At 39.4% G+C, this 23,224-nt stretch overlaps 2 protein-coding genes across 6 annotated transcripts in view; one reads left to right on the top strand and one right to left on the bottom strand.

The window, feature by feature from the left end:
- The window catches only part of SLC25A27 (solute carrier family 25 member 27), a 28,559-nt gene extending 6,000 nt beyond the window's left edge, over positions 1-22,559 (bottom strand). Inside the window, exons 1-9 of one of the 5 annotated variants that reach the window (XM_087438686.1) lie at positions 22,270-22,558; positions 19,508-19,699; positions 17,618-17,702; positions 14,402-14,524; positions 12,290-12,402; positions 8,726-8,810; positions 3,702-3,794; positions 3,383-3,448; positions 3,006-3,087 (exon numbers count right to left, since the gene is read on the bottom strand). In XM_087438686.1, coding sequence (XP_087294812.1) covers positions 3,424-3,448; positions 3,702-3,794; positions 8,726-8,810; positions 12,290-12,402; positions 14,402-14,524; positions 17,618-17,702; positions 19,508-19,699; positions 22,270-22,375 — 822 coding nt within the window. In that variant the 5' untranslated portion in view covers positions 22,376-22,558 and the 3' untranslated portion in view covers positions 3,006-3,087; positions 3,383-3,423. The other 4 variants (XM_087438683.1, XM_004424050.3, XM_004424051.3 and 1 more) reach the window with 4 other exon arrangements.
- A 269-nt stretch (positions 22,560-22,828) lies between these two features.
- CYP39A1 (cytochrome P450 family 39 subfamily A member 1) overlaps positions 22,829-23,224 on the top strand; it is a 90,442-nt gene continuing 90,046 nt past the window's right edge. Inside the window, exon 1 of the mRNA XM_004424053.3 lies at positions 22,829-23,195. Coding sequence (XP_004424110.2) covers positions 23,019-23,195 — 177 coding nt within the window. The 5' untranslated portion in view covers positions 22,829-23,018. The remainder of the gene's footprint in view (positions 23,196-23,224) is intronic.

Here is a 23,224-nt window from a genome sequence, read left to right as displayed (position 1 = left end):
TTTAAGGAGGGAGATCATATAGCCAAATAACATGGGTAGTCTATAAATGGGATATATTGAGCCTCTGTGCAGGGGCTCATGTGGGTAGTGCACGTTTACTTCTTTTTTCCTCACTGGCATAGTTGTACCACTGAAAATGATCCAAGTGTATGTGAACTCATGTTTTCTTCTCTGATCTGCCTGCTGCCGTAACTACTGGTGGAGTCCTTCTTCATGCCTATTAACTGTGGAGTTGAACACAAAGGGCTCATGGGTTGATACTCTTAAATATTAAGTTTACAAATAAGCTCTTCCTGTTGTTATTCTGTGTTCAGCAAGCAACCTTCTGATTATAACTTGGTTCCCCACATAACTTGAATTTAGGAGGAAGCATGCTGTCCAGAGGACTTCAGCATCTGGGTCACTTGCTAAGTGTGTTTCTCCATGTGAATGAGCCGATATTGTGGTCTAATCATCAGTTTCAATGAGTTCAGCTGAAGTGAATCTGTATTTGCAAGGTCAGTTTACTTGGAAGTGTTCATGAGTCAGGTTTTTAAGCTCCACGTCATGCAGTGTAGCAAATCAACAAGGCAGTGCCACCCTGGTGATCTTTGGTAGTTAGCCAGTCTTTCTGTGGTAATCTCTCTCCATCACCCCACACTGTCTCTTTTCTTTTAAAACTTCTATAACTAGCTGTAGGATTTAGAGAAACTCAGTCTTCTGTATTAGGAGCATGGGTTTAGAGTTGAACAGACCTGCAGTCAGTTCCTAGCTCTGCCACATTCTAGCTATATGAACTTGAGCAAGTTTCTTATACTCGGAGCCATGGTTTTCTCATCTGAAAAATGAGGCTAACACCACCTGTTTTACTAGGTTCTCGTAAGACTTTAAAAAAATAATGTGTGTAAAGAGCTTAGCACAGTGCTGGTCATGTATTAAGTATTCAATTTTTTTTTTTTTTTGGTCATTTATACTTCTTGAGTCTCATGGATAAAGAAAATGGGTTGACTAAGTGGTCTCAGTATTCCTTTGTACTTGAATATCCTCCCTGTCCCTCACCCCTCCTGACCCTGATTTTGTTTTTCATCAATGGTCTCACCCATCCTCACGGTCTCCCACACTAGAAACCTATAAGTCCCATTTCCTTCTTTCCCTCTCTCACCTTCTACATATAATCAGTTACTAAGTCCTGTGGAGTTAACCATAAATGTCCCTAGAATCTATCTTCTTTCCATTTCTACAAGCATCTCCTGGCTAGACCACTGCCAAAACTTCCTTTTCTGTCCTAGCTTTCAATGTATCTTCTGTATTGCTGCCAAAGTAATCTTGTCCCCAAACAAATCTTAGCACATTGCTTCCACATTTAAGTAGCTGCTTGCTCACTATAGGGTTACACCTATACTACCAAACTCACCCCACAAGGTCCTTCTCAACGTAGTCCTTGAGTACCCCTCTAGGACTCTCTCCCACCACCTCCCCCGAGGACCTATTCTCCAGCCACACTGAATTGTCTGTGGTTCTCCAAACATACGAGGCCCACACATGACCTGACGCCTATGCTCATGTTGCCCCCTCATGCTTTTCTTGACAAACACCTACTGATCCTCCAAAGCTCATATCAAATGTCACCTCTGTGAAGGCTGCTGTTTCTTCCCAAACAGCTAAAGCCAGTTTCACTCCACTGTCCGTGTTCCCACAGCGTTTTGCTCATACCACTGGCGGAGCACTAATATAACCTCCTCACTAAGACTACGTCCTCTGGAGTCAGACTGCCTGGGCTGGATGCCCTGACTCCATTAGTTCATAACCACCTAACCTGGCCTGGTTATTGAAACTCTTTAAGCTTTTGTTTCCTCCTCTATAAAAGAGAGAGAGGAGAGTAACCTACTAAAAAGATTGTTGGGAGAATTCAATGAGGTAAGCCATAAAAATGATTAGCACAGTGTTGGCCATATACCAAGTAAATCAGTAACATTAGCTTTATTATTTCTGTATAAATATTTGTATTATTTCTGTATAAATATACTCCAACTATTCCCTCTACCTAGAATGTTCCTTTCTGCCCTTTTTACCTGGCTAAGTTATACTCACTCTTCAAATTTCAATTCAAAAGTCCATTTTCCAAGGAGATTTTCTTCATCTCCCAGCCTAGGCTGCACTTACTTGCTATATCTTTCCAGAGCAGCATGCACTTTCCCCCTACCATTCCACACTTATCCACTGTTTTCCCTCACCCAGACTGGAAGCTCCAGCAGGAGAGCAGGGGCTGAGACTCTTCTGTTCATCCCAGAGCCAGGCATTTAGTACAGGGCTCTCCAGCGAGTAGGTGCTCAGTTCATATTATTGTATTGGATTGTGTAAAGTATTGATTGTTGGAATGTCTAGACCTATAACGCATTCATTCTTTCAAATATTTTCTAACTTACAAAATACTTGAGTACCTTGTTTTTATTACATTTGTTATATTACTTAAATAAGTCTATCTAATTCTACATCTTAGTTCACTTCAGTAAAAAATCCAAATGAAATAAAAATGACATAATGCTTTCTTACTAAGCAGAGCTTTGTGCTAATAAGTATTAATTGGTAACGCAACATTTGCCATTAAAGTAACAGATTTTGTTTGAAACAGTAACATTTTCATAATAATGGTCTCTGGTATAAAATCTGTATACCTGTCCCCAGCTACAAAATTTTGGCTAAATAGACTATTAAAGGGTTTATATGGCAGAAAATCTATCCACTGGCATTATAACAACAGAATATCAACCTATTCATTTCTGGATGGAACTGAATTATTTTCACCTTAATCTACCAAGGAAGGTAATATGATTCTGAGGAGAGGTAAAAGAAAACAAAAGAGATATAAAAAAGAAACAAAGAAGTGTGGTTTGGGGGCAGGGCCATGCCAAACACCAGAAGAGAAAAGGGAAAATATTTACAGATTAAAAGTAATTTAAGTACAAAGAAAACAAAAACCAAGGAAGGAAAAAACCTAACTTTACCATTCGCAGCCAAGATGGTAAAAAGCCTTTATATAGACTCATGAATCCTTCTCCTTGAACAGCCTGTATCAAGCAGTCAGTTGATGATTTATACAAAAGTCCCCTAAAAAGGAAGCAAAACAATTTTATTAAATTTCTTGTGTATAAATGATGTATAAATAAAATATAAATAAAAAACAGTTTAAGGAAACTTCTGATAAGTTAAATATTTTCTGCTAGATTAGAACAGATAATATTTGTGGTTTTGTATATATAGATCACCTCTTAAGTTTAAAGATATTTTCAAAGTTGACTCTTCTGATTCATCCCACCCTCAGTTTTATACTTAGAATTCACTCTACCTGATCTCTTCCAGAGAGAACATACTGTTTTATATCAAATCAAATTCTCCATGTTACCTGTAAGTCATAAGCTTCTGAAGAAAGTGCTTTGTAAATTCTCAGCAGAGTATGTTTTCAAAAACTCTTTGGAAACAATAAAGTCACAATAAATACCTTGTGTCTAAATAATATGATGGTTAAATCAGCTTATTTCCCTAAAAATGCACAGTACTTTTCCATCAGACAAAGAGCAGGTAATTGCATAAAAACAATTTCCTGGTTGAACACATAAACACACAAATACATTTCTATCAAGAATAAATACAGGGAAGCATCTCTAAAGAACAGTATTACAACAGACATTCAAACACATGGATACTGAAGACTTTCTATGTACCTTCCTTGTTTATCTCGTGGTTGATTCATTATTCGGCTTTTGATGACATCAGCTGGTGTTCCCAGAATAGAAGCTACCAGTCCAGAACAAAAACTATAGATACAAATAAATAAAATTTAAAGATAATATGTAGCGGTTTCTAAATCTTAAGGGAATTTGATATTGAGAAGGAATGGAATACCAAATATATTACTATGATATTCTTCATAATAATACTCTTTTAGCTTAAAATCAATGCTAAATTAATTCATTAAAGAGGTACAAAAAATTAAAACAAAAAGAATGTCAGTCAACAAATATACACTGAACACCTACTGGTGCCAGGCACTCTTCTAGGCAGTGAACAAGACCGATAAGATCCTTCCCTCAAGGTACTTACACACTAGTTGGGGAGAGGCGGAGGAGAAAGGAAAAACTGCAGATGCTGGTAAGTGCTATGAAAAAAATTAAATGGGGTAATGTGATACGGAGTAACTGGGTGTCACCAGTTACAGAAAGGCTGTTGGGGTGACAGAAGAACTGAGACCCAACTGGTAAGAAGGAAGCGTCTATGTGCAGACCTGGAGGAAGAGTGTTGCAGGCAGAAGGAACAGCACCTTAAAAGCCTGAGTCAGGAGTACTGTTGGTGTGCTTAAACGACAGAAAGCAGCATCCTGAAGGAGTGAGAGGCCAGCCAGATGAAAGACTAAAGAAGCAGGAGAGATGAGCCCATGCAGGCTATTTAAGGAGTCGGATTTTATTCTAGATGTGAAGAGAAGTCATTGAGAGGATATTAAGCAGGGGAAATCACATAATTTGGTCAACATTTAACAAAAAATTCACTCTGGCCACGGTTTAAGCCTCACTTCACTAAGCTATTCCATTTGAATATTACAACCTTACCTTCTTCTCTCCATCCTAAAAGATCTTTCTAAAATACAAGTCTAATTATGTCATTTTTCCTACTTAAAACCATCCAGGGCTCATTCCCTATTATCAGATTTAGCTCATACTTCTGGCCATGTCATATACATCACTCCAAGGTGGCATCTCTCTTTGCCCATTAGGCTCTAACAACACAACTAAGTAGTTCTCTGTACTTACCACACTATGCAACACCTCCATGCCTTTAATTCTTCCATTTGGAATGTCCTGCACGCCAGCTAATTGGAAAATTCCTGTTTTTCCTTCAATCTATGCTCAGGCATAAGGTTTGATGAGTTTCTGCTTATCCCTTCTTTCTTTACCCAACAAGGTTAATCACTCCTTGGAAAAGGCTTCTTGTAAATTACTCAAAACAGGCAAAATGGATGCCGTCAACCTACTGCAGAGTAAATCAAGATTTTGTAAATGAGTAATTAAAAAGTTAAGAAATCATGAGCAGTTTATTGTGTACGTGAGCATGAGAGAGGCAATACTGCAACATGATCAAAATTCCATAAACTGAAAACCCATTAACTGCTTTAAACTTTTCTAGGAGAAAGACGTGATGAGAAGAAGGTGGTCAACCTGAATCACAGAAAATGGGAGGCCCAACTCTATGGCAGTTGAGTCCATAGACTGGGGTCATGGAAGTCTGAAGAATAGCTCACGTTTGGCTAATGGAAAGCTAGAAAGGAAAATTGTGGAGAACTTTTATGTCCTTTTGGCACATCAGATACCTCACAAAGATGAGCACTGCTGAATTCTGTGCCAAGACTTTTGAAGTCTCTGAGGGCTCTGTGGTAGAAAGTTGAACTGCATTAGGCATCTTCATACTCTCTCTTACTCTAAACTGCTGTAGCAGGAAGTACCCAGGCTGTTTCTACCTCTTTCAGGTCAGGATTTAAAATTCAAAGGAGAAAATCACTTTAGAACTATTTGAATTCAAGAGATGGAACCCACATAACCTGTTTACATATTCCAGCAAATGACCCAACTGTGTATAACTCTTCTTGGGTCTCTGTCCACATAACAGGCATTGCCTCTGTGGAAAGAACTTGTTGTTCCGCCGTATATATTCCAGTAGATGCAGACTGCTGCTCTTTTTATGTTCTCTCCTGCTTGTTCAGATTCTTTAAAAGTCAAATTTTTATATCACTGATTTTAATATACCTTCACATTTTCACACAGAAATGTCTCAACTAACACAAAATTCACCAAAGTTCTAAAAGTATCTACCAGAAACAGCATACAAAACTAATCGAGAGGTAAGGGAAAGCAAAGAAATAGCTTTCCCCTCTTTGCCCAAAAGACTGGAAGGACACACTACATTGTTCCTTGTTCACTTGCATCAGAGAGACTGGGTGCCAGCTCAGCTTCACATATAAATGGCAAGAGAGGAAATTACTTCTACCAGAATGTTAATATTAATAAATGCTATGTTTAAAATGTGGGTAGCCCTCATAATTGGTTATTAGAGAATTTTTTTTAACCTGTATACTAACCACATCAAGAACCCCTTTCAACAACTGTAGGCCCCATATGACACATGGAGACTTGAGCATGCAACTGCCAATGGCCTCATCTTATCAAATTGTTTTGAGGACATAGTGTGAACTGGATAGACTTCTTTAAAAAATAAATATTAAAAGAGAGCAAATAATGTATTATAGAGCCCTCAAGTAAGACGGTATCTAGAGTCAAAGTGAGAAGATGGAGCAATCAAAGGAATATGGATTTCACCAAGCTACTGGTGTGATAATGGACGTTGCTGCTTTTTGCTAATGACCTTTATCACTCCTGGCTAGTAATACCCCCAAAATGAAGCCCAGGACACAGCTAAAGTGATAATAGACAGAGACTGATTGGGCAAGTCTTTGGTTCTCTCCAGGAAACCAAATGGCTATCTGCAAGTCTAGTTTAAAACAATCCACCAGCACTATGTCAGAATCAGCGATCCTCTTCAGCATCAGCTAAATAATCACGCTCACGTATAATCTTCACACAATGTAAACTAACCTTTTGCACAGTTTTACCTCTTAATAGCCTCATGATTTAAAAGGAGGAAAAAGGGGATAATCCTGGTCTTTCTGTTCTATATCATTTCCTGACCATTACTGCAACTCCCCCTTTCCTCAGCTTTCCCTTAGTAACGGGCCTGCCACCTGCCTTCCTGCCTCACTACAATCCTGGCCACAGTCTCCCACTGCTCCTGCTCTGCTCCAGGACTTTGTTTTACTTATACCATTTTTTTAAATTGTAAAATATTCATAGCACACAATTTACCATTTTAACTATTTTTAAGTGCACGGTTCAGTACCTATACCACTTCTGTTATTATTCTTCACGTCAAACTCCTTTTTCCTCAGATGTTGATGGCTCATATGAAGCTCTCTGACTGTACACCTGCAGCCCCCTTCCAGCCTCCGTGAGAATGCACTTTACCCTGTGCCGCAGCACCCAGAGCTTCCAGACCACACAGCGCTGTTCACTTAGATTTGAGGCTGTGGTCAGCAACTTGTGAGCTGCTTTGTATGCCACGCACTCACACCTGCCCATTTTAAAGCCTGATTCAGTGGTGGGGCTGAAAAATGAACCAAAAATGAACCACACACCAACGATCCCATTTTCTCAAATCCTGAATTAGAGAGCAGTAAGACTCAGTTATTTCAGATTAGGGCTGGAATACAGTGATGGGAAATCCTGTGTTTTTCCAAAAAAAGACAGATCTGTTAGGTGGAGTAGGGTACATTTGGCAGATTTACATCTGCCAGGAAATCCGTGAATCTTAGGTTAGAACTGTGGTATTTCAAAGAACATTTTGGTAGAAAGACAATGAAAAAGAAACAGAGGTAATATCACTGTGGAACTATTGGACAGACCTCAATATCCTGTTCCCAGAGTAGATTGTAACGCTGGACTAGAGAGGCATCTTGACAGAGGAGACTGTCTCACAAGATGACTTGACTGGGTAGAAATTGGAGAAGAAAGTCTCACAGGCAGAGCAAACAGCATGAACAAAGATAGTGGAGGAAAGAAGGTAAGGGTGGGTACAGATGTAATACATATGTTTATAGGGATAGAGGTAAAAAGTGGAAGGAGGCCTACAATGCTCAGTTTCCTCTGTGAAAAAGGAGGCCAGACTTTTGGCTGGAAAAAGTATGGTGTAGCTTGTGAACACACCTGGTAAGAGTTTAGAATGGGAAAGAACGGTGAGCAAAGACGTACAAAAAGATTGCCCCAGCAGCACTGAAGATAACACTTATTTTAAAAGAGGAGGAATGGAGAAAAACTACTCTAGGAATGTTAAGGTGAACCTGACATTAAGAATCATTTATATCTATATCTATATGTTTCCAAATATCATTGATTTTACACTATTAATATACTTTTGGGATTGTCTAAATAGCATAAAGCGTTCTAGAATTTGGAAATGAGATCAGAAGCTACATAAAAACAATAATGTTAAGAACACTAGACATCTATGAAGTAACTCTCTCTAATGGATAATTTGAAATTGTGTTGCAAAGAGATTAAGGTACTGCTCCTTCCTGAGAGCTCTTCTTCCTGTCTCTTTCTGTCAAGAGCCACAGCCCTTCAAAACACTTATCTAATTCCATCTCCTTTGTAGGCCTTCAAGTGATTATTTTTTCTCCCTCCTCTGAACTCTACAGTAACTAGTCACTTTCTTTTAGCATTTACTGTACAGTGTTTTTATACTTGTCTTGTTTTCCCACTTGGTAAACCCCCTGGGAAAGAGTTGGGTTTACTGTTTGTACCTACTGCAGGGCCTTGCAGTGCCTTTAACATAAAAGATGCTCAATTACATCTGCTGAGTTGAGTTGGAGATAGATCATCAGAATCTGACCCTGGGACAGCTCCATCAAGTTGCAAATATTTAGGGAGGCTGAGTATGAAACCTTCGACAACTCTGTCCCTTTCTTCCACATTTTAACTGCAACAAACTTTAAGAAAGTTGCTCTTTATAAATGTACTATCATCTTTCTCTAAGGGTGATATCACTAGATTCCCAATCAAAAGAGAGACAAAAAGTTAGAATTTATGCCAAATATGGAAGAAAAGATGATACAGAAAAAAATAGAAAGAGTTAAACAATCCCTTACCTTGATAAACCATGAGTCATGATATTGTCCTCAAGTGGTGTATTCAATACCAAGTAGTGTTTCACTGTATCGTAAGTGGTTAAATCTGGCAACAGAAAGAAAAAGAAGGCTTAAATATTCATTCATTCGACAATGAATGTCTTTTGTGACAAGAATATGCTAGGCGTGGAGCAGGAATGTGCACAAGGCTGAAAGATACCATTCTTGTTCTCAAGCAGGGGAAAGCAGAGCTACAGATGGAGGGGGGAGGAAAAGAGGGAGAGAGACAGACACTCAGTTATATCACTGGAACATCTGAATGCAGCCATGCCTAAAGTCAGCTCAACCCCTGGCCTTTTCAGTATTTGAGCTGATAAATTCCTTTTTTAGCCTAAGTTGGGTTGAGTTGAGCTGTCACTTATAAACAAAAGGTCCTGACAATTTTTCTACATTAAGCTTTTTACACTTTTTTCTAATGACAGTGGAGAGCTACTGAAGAGTTTTAAACAGGGGAGTGATATATCACAATACTGGAGTTTATAAAGATGACCAACACTGAAATATAGGGAAGTGAATTGTAAAGAGGCAAGAATGGATAGATAACGTTTGATCATTCACCATATACTTGAGTGCCTACCATGTGGTAGGCATTATTCTAGGCACTGGGGAAAGAGCCATGGACAAAATGAACAAAATCCCCATTCTCTGTTGAGAATGAGACAATAAACAAATAAGTAAACCACATGGCATTTCAGATGTTAGTAACTTCTCTGAAAACAAATAAGGCAAGGAAAGGGCAGAGAGAGTAACAGAGAGTGGAAAGATGGGGGTATATGATTTTTAAAAAGGGTGACCAGGGAAGGCCTCTCAGTAACTTTTGAGCCGAGACCTAAAGCAAGCCTGAGAAAATAAACCTTGCAGATATTGAAGAGAAAGTGTCCCAGGCCAAAGAACAGGATGTAGTATAACCCTGAGGCAAAAGTCATCTCGGTATGTTGGAGGAACAGCCAGAATACTGTTATAACAAGAGCAGAGCAGGCAAGGGTCAGAGAATAGCAGAGTCCAGATGATGGAGAACCACAAAAGCCAGGGGAGGCTTCTGAGCAGAAGTGACTGGCCTGGTTACTATTTACAAGGATCACTCTGGCTGTTCTGTTTAGAGTAGACTATAGGGAGGCAAGGCAAATGAGCTGTGAGACTACTGCAGCTATCCTGGTGAGAGATGATGATGGCTTGCATAAGGTTGCTGTGGAGCACCAGTCAGATTCTGGATATGGATCTTATGGGTTTTTTTTTTTTTTTTTTTGCTGATGAAGACTGGCCCTGAGCTAACATCTATTGCCAATCCTCCTCTTTTTTTTTTTTTTTGCTTGAGGAAGATTACACCTGAGCTAACATCTGTGCCAGTCTTCCTCTATTTTGTATATGGGTCACTGCCACAGCATGGCTGACAAGTGGTGTAGGTCTGCGCCTGGGATCGGAACCCGTGAACCTGGGCTATTGAAGCGGAGCATGCCGAACTTTAACCACTATGCCACCAGGCTGGTCCCAGATTCTGGCTATGTTTTGAAGGCAGAATCAACAAGATTAGCCAGCAGACTGAATATGGACTGAAAGAAAGGAATCAAAGATGACTTCAAGGTTTTGAGTTTGAACAATCTGAATGACAGAGCTGCCATTTATGGAGATGGTGAAAATGAGAATTGACTAATTTAAATTTTTTTAAATAAAATGGTAGGCACTGGTGACCTTGATAAGAACAGTTTCAGAGGCATCGTGGGACAAAACGGCTGTGGGGTAGACATGGGGAGACCAGTTAGGAGGGTTTTGTAGTGGTCCAGTAGAAGGAGGTAAATAATACTTGAACAAAGGAGTGGCTCCAGGGATGAAGACAAGTAGACAAATTTGAGATATATCTGGGAGATAGAATTGGCTGGACTTGGTGACTGACTGGCTATAAAGAGTAAGTGACTGGAAAGAGAACAAAATCATACCTTGGTTTCTGGGTTGTTCAACTGAAAAAATGGTGATATCATATTCTGAGACTAGGAAGAATGAAGAAGGAAGTGGTTTGATAAATGAGTTTGGTTTGGACACATTCAAAGCAATATATTTGAAATAACCAAATGAAGATGCTGAGTAAATAGCTGGAACTTAGAAAAGAAAACCTGAGCTGCAATAGATTTTGAAGCAATGAATTGAGAAACTAGAATCAGAAAGGTTTCCTGACAACCAAAATATCTGCCAATATGATGCAGTAAACATGGATGGACTGAAATAGCAAAATAGAAAATAAATTTACTTCCTTTTATGTTTAAAGTGACGTATTACTATAACCCTCAAAAATGCTATTCATCAGTTTCTTAGAATTGTATAATTTTAGTCTTAGAAAGGATTCTCTCATTCATTAATTCATTCATCAAATGTTTATTGACTACGTATGAGGGGCTGGGAAAATAAAGAACAATAAAACACAGTCCTTGCCTTCATGGGGCTCGCAATCCAGTGGAGGAGAAGGAAGTGAAATGAGGTACAAGCAAGGACAGAGATAAGCACAGGGAACCCCAGAAACACATACAAGGGCATCTAACACAAGACTAGGGAGGGGTGGTTGTGGGAGGTTCAGGAAAAACACACTGATGGAGAAGACCACCTTAGCTGAGTATTCAAAGATCTGCAGAAGAAAACTAAACAGAAGAAGAGGGAAGAGGACAGAGTGTACAGAGGTGAAGAACGATTGGGTATGTGCAGGCAGTGGAACCTCTTTACTCCTTTCTGCTTCACTATGCTCCAGAATCAATGGAGTGTTCACTTCCCTGAAGGCCCAGGTTGGATTATGCAGACCTTCTATGTTATGTTAGGAAATTTCCACTTTATTCTGTAAGTGATGAGAAGCCAGTGAAGGGTTTTAAGGATACCAACAACATGTTCAGATCTGTGTTTTAGATAAATCACTCTGGATACTGGGTACAAATTTGAGGACAGAGGAGGAGACCAGTTAGGGGGCTGTGGCAGTGCTTTAGTTGGGAGGTCTTGATGGTTAGTAATATACAAATGGTCATTTTAAGGATACTAAGATAGTAGGTACTGGAGGGGGAAACTTAAGAAATAGAAGACAGAAGAAATCAGTGACTGAATGCGGTAAGTGCGGGATAGGATGAGTTAAGGAAACATTCAGGTTTCTAGCCTGGGGTACTGGGCTGTACAAGGTGGCTTATATAGCAATAGGAGCAGGATTATTGGGGGGAAAGATTTGGACAATTCGGATATAATGACTATCGCATGGTTACATAGACCAGTTTGAATCTCAGAGGAACGTGCGGCCTGGAGAGGAGACTTTAGAAATAGTTTGGTTTTATGTCCTGATTGCCGTAATTTGTTTGAAGAAATCTTTTTCACACATCACCATAGAATAAAGTGAAAATGCTCTAGGGAAAAGATTCAATTATGATATTACAACATAAAGGAAGACTTACCAGTATATATTGTTAAAAATAATAAAAATGTTCATTTTCCCTGATATAAGGCTTATAATTATGATTAAGGCAATTAGGACCTCTCAGAACTCAATAAAGTTTCCATTACCTCCCATATTCACCAGCGCCGCTCTTTGTATATTGGGTACCCAGCCTGCCCAAAGCCCACGTACTCCTCCTTCAGCTAAGATTTTTGCAAATGCATGATGCACACCACGAAATCTAAGGAAAATAATAATGAAATGTGAAAACTCTATGCATTCCTGTGTATGGAATGCAATTGGATAAGGGTCACCTATATAGCTGTTATGATTTGAAGTAAAATAACATCTTCTTTATCCAGAATTGTTATTAATTAAAGCAAAACCACATAAGTCTAATTTCCAGATAAGTTTAATAATCCTTTAGAAAAAAGGCCAACATGTGATTTAAACATTTTTTATGGAAATCTTTATAAATTGTGTCATCCTCTTTTTATCTTCCCGGGTTACTGAACAGATTAAAACTCCTTTCTTGACATTTTATATCATCAGTGCACATATTAATTATAGAAGGGAACAATGGTCATCAGATTACCGAGTTCATTTTATTAGTATTGTGGGAGACTGGCAAATTTTGTAATTTCACCAAATAACAACATTAAAAAACACTGATACTCACATAATCTCATAAAAGAAATATTTTTAGACCCAAAGGCAGGAAGGACAATCTCATAATAGGAGTTCTTAAAACTGAACACTTTTGGCTTCAGAAAATTTACTATCTTATCCTTATTTTTCTGTCACAGATAAAAAATGGTGCTGAGCCATGAACCAAATCTGGAAACCTCTGGTATAAAATAAAAGTCTGGGTTTTATATAGTCAGAAATACCTGGAGTCAGATGCCATCTTTACCACTCACTAGCTGTGTAGCTTTTACTCAGGCATTACACTCTCTCGGTCTCACCAAAAAGATAATATGAGATATTTATTGGGCATGCATGATTACTATTATGCCACATGGGAAGTTATGTTCACAAAAGATGGTCACAGTAGCTAAAATTTATTGTGCACTTATTAAATGCCAAACTTTTTATATTTATATATATTTTATAAATAAATAAAATTATATATATTTTATATATATTTATATAAGGCAACATCACTTCTCCCTGCTACTCAGTAATTAGAAGTTGTTACAGATGACAAAATGGACCCTGGGATTCTGTAAACTACTTGGTTAGACAGAGTGATACCCTTTTCTCCCGTCATTCATATTCTCTCCCTGTTTCAAGGCTGAAGGGGAGCCCTGACTGCCACAGCCCAACCTCATTTTCCAGTGAGTCACCCAGAGGAGCAACAGAGCGAAGAGCAGTGGTCAGTGGTAAACTCCCAAAGGAGGCCCCAAACCCTCCTTCACCTCTGGCCAGCAGCATACCTGCAGTGTTCAGAGGGGCAGACCCCTTTGTACTCAGCTCAAAGCATCCTGTAGTTTTCCTCTTTCCTGGGAGAGGTCTATCTATTGGCAAGATTTTGCCCCTTTCCCAGGGGAAACTGGCTAAGTGGTATTTTAATAAATTGTTGAACATGAAGCCCTTTGAAGAAAGGCAGACTTTGATAATATAGGGTCATGCAATAGGAGGCTTTTATATTACAAAGTCATAATAAAAAACTTGCTTCAACTTGGGAAAAAGAAGAGAAGTGGGATTAGACAGGCAGTGAGAACAATTTGCAAGGTCAGCCTTGCTATTTCCCTTCTTTCAAGGAGAAACGGAAAGAAACCAAGCTTTTTGGCACCTTATGAGCCAAGCAGTCTAACTGTCATGCACACCTTTTGAATGGCCCCTTTGAAAGATGAAGAAACAGAGACTAGAAATGTTAAGTGACTTCCACAACACCAAGCCACAATGGCAAAATTGGGATTCACACCAGGGCAAATTTTAATTATCAGACTCTTTATATCAAGCTGCAGTGGGAGACAAGTCTAGCTGCCTTGGCTGGGAAAAGCAGCAGAGCTATGCACACGTATAATTCACCTGGCAGAGAACACGTATACCTTATCATGCAAAGAAAAGAGCTATCTCAGCTCTCCTCTTAATGAATATAACTTCTGGATTAAAAGTCAGAATTAATGTCTTTAGTGAATTTTGGATTACAAAAATGCTTAAGTCACTAGGTAAATGTTCAAAATATGGTGGTGGCAAAGGGGAAAGGAAAGGTCTCAGTTAACTGGAGATCTTACCGCAGCGGTTTTCCTTCAAGTTTCCTTTTTCCTTCCATTTGCATCTGAACCTTTACTAGGTCTGTTGGGTTGGCTAAAAATTGGCCAACAACACCAGCCATCATCCCTCCAATCACTGATTTCCTAATTATAAAAGGAGATACACTTTTTAAAGGTTACCATTAGTTTCACAAATTTTGTAGTGAACAATACCGAGCTGGTACAGCCCTGCATAAGAGATTTAGGACAAAGTGAAGAAAAGGACAGACCAAACAAATCAGAGAGGAAAGTAGATGGTTTGCCTCCTTACTGATGGGAGGGTTAAAGGACCACAAGGAGTTGAAATGCAACTCTGAAATTTCAGGGGCTTACATGGCCTGAAATTCAAACAAAGGGCAGTAGCTTCAAAGACATCAACATCTGAACTGGTAATTTAATTGCACTTTAATTCTGACCACATGGGAATAAAAACAGCATAGATGTAATCAGTCTAACAGACAAAGGTTGGTAAGTAAAATTTTATGAACTACTATTTTAGTAGTTTTCCAAGTGAAGGGGGTTTGAAAACTTTCCTCTCTTGGAAGAAACTCTTTCTGTCCCTAGACTCTTCCTTCTCCTCACCTCCCAGAGCCAAGAGCGATCAGGTTGAGACTATTATACTTAAACATGGTTTGAATCCATCCTCTTCTCGCCCTTCCAGCCGCTCTTGTCTCAGGCCAGGCTCCAATCATCTCTTACCTAGATTATTGCCATAGTCACAACTTTGGGGGAAAAGGGGAATTTTCTCTCCTTTTACTCTAAAACAATATTTGAAGAGGTACAAATGGGTATAGAGTAAAAAAGGGTCCCTAGTTCCCCTCCTCCGAAGCAACCACAGTGACTAGTTTCTCATGCCTTCCAGAGATGATAATAATGCACTCACTGAATTTATGTCAGGCGCTCTTTTAAGCATTTTTTAAAAATATCATTTTATTCTCACATCAACCCTATAACATTAGTACTCCTGTTATTTCCTCTTTACAGATGAGGAAACGGAGGCATAAAGCAGGTAAATGACAGCTCAAGTCACACAACTAGTGAGTGGTACAGCAGCCAAGGTGTAACCAGGAGTGTGAGTGCAGGGCCTATAGTCTTAAACACTAAGTTACAATTGATAGTTTGTGCACACACCAACATATCTGTATAAATATTCCTTTTTAAAAGTGCAAATGTGGAATGCCAGGTTGTATACAGTTTTGCACTTCGATTTTTTCCGAATAGTCTATCTTAAAGGTTATCCCAGTCAGTTCATTGGAGCTGCCTCATTTTTAAAAATAGTTTCATAGCATTCCATTTTATGGATACACCATAATTTATATAACCAGCATAACTTTTCACGAAGAAATCTGAAGATTTACAAGACATTGATAGACCCTGCCAAATTGCTTTCCACAGCACTTGTATCAGTTTACATTCCCCCTGACAACCTAGGAGGGTGTGTCTGTTTCTCCTCACAATGACAAGCACAGTACATTATCATTGTTTTTTCTCTCTGAGAACCTCATAACCACTACTTCCTGTGACTGTTACATAATAATTCTAATTGTTTAGGCATCTGTCTCTATTACTGTGAGCTCAGTGATGGCAGGGACTATGTCTTTTTCATTACTACAGCCTCAGTATTAAGTATGGGACGGGCATGCCATAATCATTCAATAAATACCCACTGACTGAATGGCTGGTTCTGACTAGCTCAAAGGACATCAAGCCAGTCCACCCTGAGAGCTGACTTCATAGTGAATACTTCCTTTGAACTCCTTACCTGTACCTTTCCCTTCTGGAGGGAATTATAAAATGCAAGGACTATTAATCTATTCCATCTCTAACTCCAGGAAAGCAATTAGTATAGCTTAGTACATTACAGTTTTTCAAACACAGGGCCAAGACACTTTGCCTGGAATGTGAATTCTGCCTATTGCCCTTTTCTCATAGTTGTGACTTGGATTTCTTTTAGCCAAGAAAAGATACTATAGACATCTTTATATGTTAGTCATATAAAACCTACCTTATTCTTTCAAAGCTGTGTTATGTTTCCCTGCATAAATATATCATAATTTATCTAACCACTTCCAAATTGATATTTAAATTAAAAAAAATTTTTGCTACTAACAACGCTGCTACAGTCAATATCTTTGTGTGTGTGTGTGTGTCTTTATGCACAGGTACAAGTATTTGTGAATGATTATAATCATAAAGGAAGGGTTGCTGGGTCAAAAGATTACACATTAAAAAATTTTAACAGGTACTTTATGCTCCAAAACGGCTATAGTAACTTATATTCTCATTAACAGTTTAATGGCTAAAAGATAGTTTTAATTAATTTCCCTGATTACTGGTAAGGTTGAACACTTTTACATGTTTAATTAACATTTATATTTCTTCTTTTGTGAATTGCCTATTGGCATCCTTTCCCCATTATTCCTTTGTGTTCTGTATATATTTTTTGATTTATAGGCGTTCTATGTGTATTATTTATAATAACCTATTTTTCTCTGTTTCTGTTATAAATGTTAGAAGTGATATGCATTTACAGTCATCATCTCATCTAATCATACAAAAACAAAAGCCTGATGGTAGATATAGAGTAGCTAAGAAAACCGAAGATTAAAAAAAGGTGAAGTAGGGGCCGGCCCAGTGGTGCAAGTGGTTAAGTGAGTGTGCTCCGCTGCGGCAGCCCAGGGTACGCCGGTTCAGATCCCAGGCACACACTGACACACCACTTGGCAAGCCATGCTGTGGCGGCGTCCCATATAAAGTAGTGGAAGATGGGCACAGATGTTTGCCCAGGGCCAGTCTTCCTCAGCAAAAAAAAAAAAAAAAAAAAAAAAGGAGGATTGGCAGATGTTAGCACAGGGCTGATCTCCTCACACACACACAAAAAAAGGTGAAGTAGTTTAACCAGATTGCATAGTAGTAGAGCAGGAATTGAAGCCCATTTCTTCTGATTCTAAAGCCCAAGCTTTCTGAGTAGAAAGAGGAATAAAGAAGGTGTCCTGTAAGAATTCTTTTAATATTAAAATATTGAATAATATATAAACAATTTTATATACATATGTACATGTATGTTTGTATAAAATGTGCAGAAATTGCTCAATTATTTAGATTTATATTGCAATTATTTATTATTTTATACAAATCTAATGGATAAACATTAAAGAATTAGGGGCAATAGTATATTATTTTCAAAACAAAACTTACCAAAGGGGATAATGCTTATCTTCAGTTTTGCCAAACACAACTTCACGGAGATGTTCGTATGTGACCATTCGACCTCCAGAGTACACTGTATAAAACAGATTATCAAAAAGGTGAATTCAGTTATATGTTTAATAAAATAAGAGGACATTCTGACCTGGCTAGTCAGTCTCTCTAGCTGTGTGTTTCTCCCATGCGCCCTATGCTTCTGACACATGGGCTTCTTGATGTTTCTCCAAATGTGGCCTGCCTTTTTTATAAGCCTCAAGGCTTCTCACATGTGTGATCTTGCTTGAATGGATTCTCTCTTCTTTGCTTTGCTAACTCCTCCTAGTCTTTCAAGACTCAACTCAAAGAACATGTTTTCCAGAAAGTGCTCTCTGATCTTTCCTCCAGTGTTCTATACTGACACTGTACCTGCCATGCTTCTCCCCTGTTCCCCCAGAACTACCCAGGCTACATCTAATATGGCACTTATCATATTGATTAGAGAGTAACTTGATTTTCTTGCTCATCTTTCCATCAGACCACGGGCTTTTTAAGGCAGGTTTTGTGTGTTTTCATTACTCTATATGTCCCAGTAGAGAGCTTGGTACATAGCAGGCATTTTCATCCAATAAACGGGCATAACTTCATTGGATAATTTATTATTTTAAGGTAATTTTTCAGTCAAATATCAAACATGAAATGAATCTTAACTGTAAAACCATATATGGTGGTCAACAAAATACAAATGAAAAGAAGTGAAACTCAAAACAATAATGAGAAGCAGGGGAGAAATGTAAAAAAACAATAGAAAATAAAAATCATTAAAATCAGTACATGATATTCATATAGAGAACTTTTCTTGATATTTCAGGAAGTTTGATGAAGTATTTTAAATATTCAAAAATATACAAAGTACCAAAACAATAACAGTCTTTATGCACACTTCTGGATAGTTCTTGATGAATACACTCTAACTCATCTGAAGAACTGAAGCTTTAAAAATAATAAGTCAGTAAATATTAGCACTGGGCACTTTTCTGATCAAGGGTCCTTACGTACTTCAGGAAACGTTGTGAATGTAAAGGAAAAAAATGCCACACCTGCCCTACTTCCTTTTGAAGACAACTTTATGTTCTGTCCACAAGCTAAAAACTCAACAACTTCTGTCTCTGTGAGTGCCACTTTGGAAGCAGAGCAGAAAAGTGTTCTCATTGGCTACAGTGTAGTTACGACTGTTTTCTTTTAAGAGGGACTAAAGACCCACATGGCTAGTTAGGGAGTCTGAGGAACAGAGGCAGAAACCACCAGCGCTGCATTTCCTCTCTTGACAGACTTGGGTTAGACAGTCGTCCCTGCCCTCTTTCAGAGTAGCCTGGTCTCTAACGTGTGCAACTGAGACTGGTGAGATATGGCATTGTGGTCAAATATATTTTAATTTTCAAAGAACATAAAAAATTTAAATTTTGTGTTTAAAGTTTCTGAAGTGGATAAAAATATCAATTATTCATGTTTTTCTTTCTTAAAGTTAAAAAAAACTTTTTATTAGGAAAATTTTCAAACATACAGAAAAGTAGAGAAAATAATATAACTCCTATATTTATCACTGAGATTTATCAATTGCTAAGATTTTTGCCATATTTGCTTCATTTTTTTTTTGCTTAATTATTTTAAAGTGCATTACAGACATCATGACAGTTTATTGCTAAATACTTCTGTATGCATTTCTAAAAATTTAAGGCAATACTTCCTTAAAACAATTGGTAGTTAATTTTCTTCTTAAGAAACTATATATTTATCACATTCATAGAAAAAACTAATTGGTTTTTGGATACAGCTAAACAGAAAAGCAGAGGAGACAAACACAGAACTCATAACAAACTTACCAGCTAGAATAAAGATAAATACCTATGTGTCTGTAAATGGCGGGTGTCACTCCTTGCCAAAGCTTTAGAAAGCCTTCCTCTTGGACAATCCCTAGGGCTGTGCGCACCATGCCCCTATAGGGAGCAGATTCTCTTGCACTGTCTCCCAACCGAGCAAGGGCAGCTTCTCCTTGCATTTGGAGTCGAGTTTTTGTAAGATCGAGAGGAAAGGTTGCTAACAAACAAAAAACGAGGAGGAAACCGACAACATTCAGAGAAACAAACAAAAATTCTAAAATTCTAAAAGCATAGGACTAATATTTTAGTCACCACAAGATCAGTAGTTCTCAAATTTTAGAACACATCAAAATCAGCTTGGGAGATTGTTAAAAATTACAGATTTCCTAGCCCCATACCTATGGATTCTCAACAGGTTGATGTGGGTTTAGAAATCAGTTGATTCTTCTGCACTCCCAAATTTAAGAATCACTGTCCCAGAGCACCCGAGATCACCATGAAAACAAAAGTGACAAGCCTTAGAGTTTTTTTTATTCACAAATTTCAGTCTAAAATTTAATTTAGTCCTTAATTTTTGCTTTCCAATGGGAATAATTTCAGGTATCCATATTCTGTGATGTCCTCTTGACTGCAACCATGATTAAGATCCAGTGTGACTTTTAGAATATGGTACTACTTATGGTAGGTTCTTAATAAATGCCAGATAAAGCTGAATTCTATAATTTCCTGAGTGATAGTCACATGCACATGAATCACTGACCTGATGTTTGAGATATACAAGATGAAATATGGAGTTTATAATATCTTTTATATACAAGAGTAGCACACTTAATATTCTTTCAATTAAGGCAAATATTGAGTTCTTTTTCCACCACTGATAAGATTTATACATGGCCTCCTTACAAGTACCAACTGTACTTGAAAAATTTTTTTCTAATAATTAAATTTTGAATTAGAGATAGATCTTTTACCTTGAAACAGAGTGAAGCTAACTGGCCCACATAAGGAAGTTCAACCTCATAACTTTATACACACAATGTCCTGCATAACTGAAATAACCAAATTCAGATAAGCTCGTGATTATTGACATTACATAAGTCTTTTCAATGACCACCACCTGATACAAAACCATAGCTATACCTTTTCCAAGAGAAAACAGAGTGGGGGGAAGAGACTATTAAATCTTACCACTGGTCTTTGGAAGAATTAATATCTTGCTAATAGCTCCCTAAAACAGAAGTAGTTTGCATATAGAGAATTCAAGCACTGCTTTATCGACATATGCAACCTGCAAGTCTTAAGATATAGGAGCCTCTATATTAGCATAGGTTATGCCTCTCAAAATAACTTTGGTTTTCTTGCTGGTTACTTAATGCTTCAGGTTCTGATCCTAAATTGTTTTGTACTCAAAACCATCTCATATTTTGATTCCTCTGCCTCCCATTTCCAGCCCCCACACAATTCTCCATGAAACGTGAACAGAAGGAAGGGTCCTCGACCAAAGCCACTGGTCACACGGGGAAACAGGTTAAAACAAACAAAAACAAAAACTGGAAATATATCTAATCATTCAGCAATCTTTTAAATTTTTTAAAAAGTTGATGAATTATATTTCAGTAAAAACAAAGAATAACAATTCTTCCTCAGCTTTGGGAGGAGAGAGAAAAAAAGAATGTCCAAAAGGCCAGAGTGGGGGTGCACAAAGGACAAAACAGATCATGCGCTGGCTCCACTGGAAATACAAAATAAACTCGCTTTAGAACAGGACAAACTCACATTTACAGATGATTACACATCGGAGCTGCTGCTTTTTTTGTTTTTTTTTTTTTGGGCAAGAAAATGAAAGGGCAATCTTAAAATGCACAGTGAAGGCTTCACAGGAACACACAGGCAAAATCCTCAGAAGAAACACCTCCAGCTCATGGAAGAACATCATAATTCTGCTCTAGCTGGCCTCTTAAGTTTTCTCTGACTTGCTTAGGCACATGTAATTGTCCGTCCTCTATGCTCTTATGACACTTAATAATACCTTCATTATAATAAGGAGCACAATGTAATTGTCTATCTCTGCATGTCTCCTCAGCAGCCTGTAAGAAGGTCAGGGCTGGGTCTATTTAACTGTATCTCCACAGGCCTTAGCATTGTAGTAATTATAATAATGTCACAATTAGTGGGTGCCCTGCCTTGGATTCAGCATTTATAGATTAAGGACCTCTCAGAATCCTGCAAAGTAAACACAATATAGATGAGTTAAGCTCCAAGAGGTCAAGTGGCAGATGTTGAGTAGATGCTCAATAAGTGATAGGTTAACAGCTTAAGTCCCACAAGTTGGGTCCACAATTTGGACCCCCCCAAAAATGATACAGTGAAGCTGTGTAAGAATATAAATCACAGAGATTATCTGGATTATATCATTATAAGGATGAAAAGTGGATTGTTTTTAAAAAGGTCATCCTCACGAAAGGAAAAATGATTCCTATAGAGGAATGACAGCTCATGAAGGTTCTAAAAGTCCACATTCAGGCACAAAAGCACACCTCTGAAGAAGATGAAATTGGAAGGAAGAGACCTTAGTGACCTCAATCCCTCCTCCTCACAAAGCTGGCCTTGCCCCTACACGCCACATCTCCGTGCCAGGCAGGTGTGGGAGAAGAGGGCGCAGCCTCGCGAGCTGCATACACCCGGGAACGAAGCCGCCGCCACCCGCCCCCCGGGCTCCCCGCCCTGCAAGCCCCAGCGCGGCGCCTCGACGACTCGCAGGAGGCCCAGGCGTGGGCGGCCGGGTACCTAGCTCCGCCACCGTAGCCGCGCAGCCCGACAGCAGGAACTTGCTCGCTCGGGGCCATCTCTGGGCGAGCGGCAAAAGCCTCTCCTCATCCTCGGGAACCGACATTCAGCAGCAGGACAGGACGACAATGCACCCCTTCTGGCCGGCGCCCCGCGCCGCGGCTGGCCTGCCACCCTGCCAGGGCGGCCCCTCCTCAAGCGGCGAGTGGCGGGGCGGGGACCATCTCCCTCGTTCGGCTCTGCCAGGCGGGCCGGGCGAACACGCAGCCTCCCTAGCAGTCGCAGGCTTGAGTGGTCCAGCGGCCTGAGAGCAGGAAAAAAACAACGCGAAGCCCACGAGGCTTCTGGGAAATGTAGTCCGCCGGACTCCGCGCCTTCCGGGCCACATTCTCTGATTGGCCGCGAGCCGGGCGCCCACCGCGCCACCACCCCCGGTCTCCATGGCAACAGCGCGTGGTCTGCCTCCTCCACCTCTCCGCACCCTAGCTGGCGCCTTCCCGCCCCCTGCAGTCCGTCGGGAGGGGCCCGGAGTTGGAAGAGAAGTGGAGGTGGGAGGGAGCGATGAAGCAAAAGTCACCTAAACGTTGGGGCGGGGAAAGGAGGCTACAGTTAAGAAAGCGAACAAGCTGCGGAACTTGCAGCAGAAAGATTGGGAGGTCCGGTGGGTGCTCTATCCCAGAGGGAAGGAACAAGTACCACGGCAGCGGGACTTTTCCCGTCCCTGATTCTGGAAGGTGCTAGACAAAAACATGGAATTAATTTACCCGGCGGTGATTATAATCCTTGGGTGCGTTGCTCTTTTGTTATTCCTTCAGTGGAAGAACTTGCGTGGACCTCCGTGCGAAGGGGGCTGGATTCCTTGGTTTGGAGCTGGATTTGAGTTTGGGAAAGCCCCTCTAGAATTTATAGAAAAAGCAAGAATCAAGGTATGTGGCCTTACAGGTGGGGTTTCCGG

The sequence above is a fragment of the Ceratotherium simum genome, chromosome 13 (assembly GCF_057802395.1).
Source record: "Ceratotherium simum simum isolate JZ-2026a chromosome 13, ASM5780239v1, whole genome shotgun sequence".
In the NCBI taxonomy this organism is placed as follows: Eukaryota; Metazoa; Chordata; class Mammalia; order Perissodactyla; family Rhinocerotidae; genus Ceratotherium; species Ceratotherium simum.
Note: the sequence above shows the minus strand (reverse complement) of the source record. Positions and strands in the feature narration are given on the sequence as shown.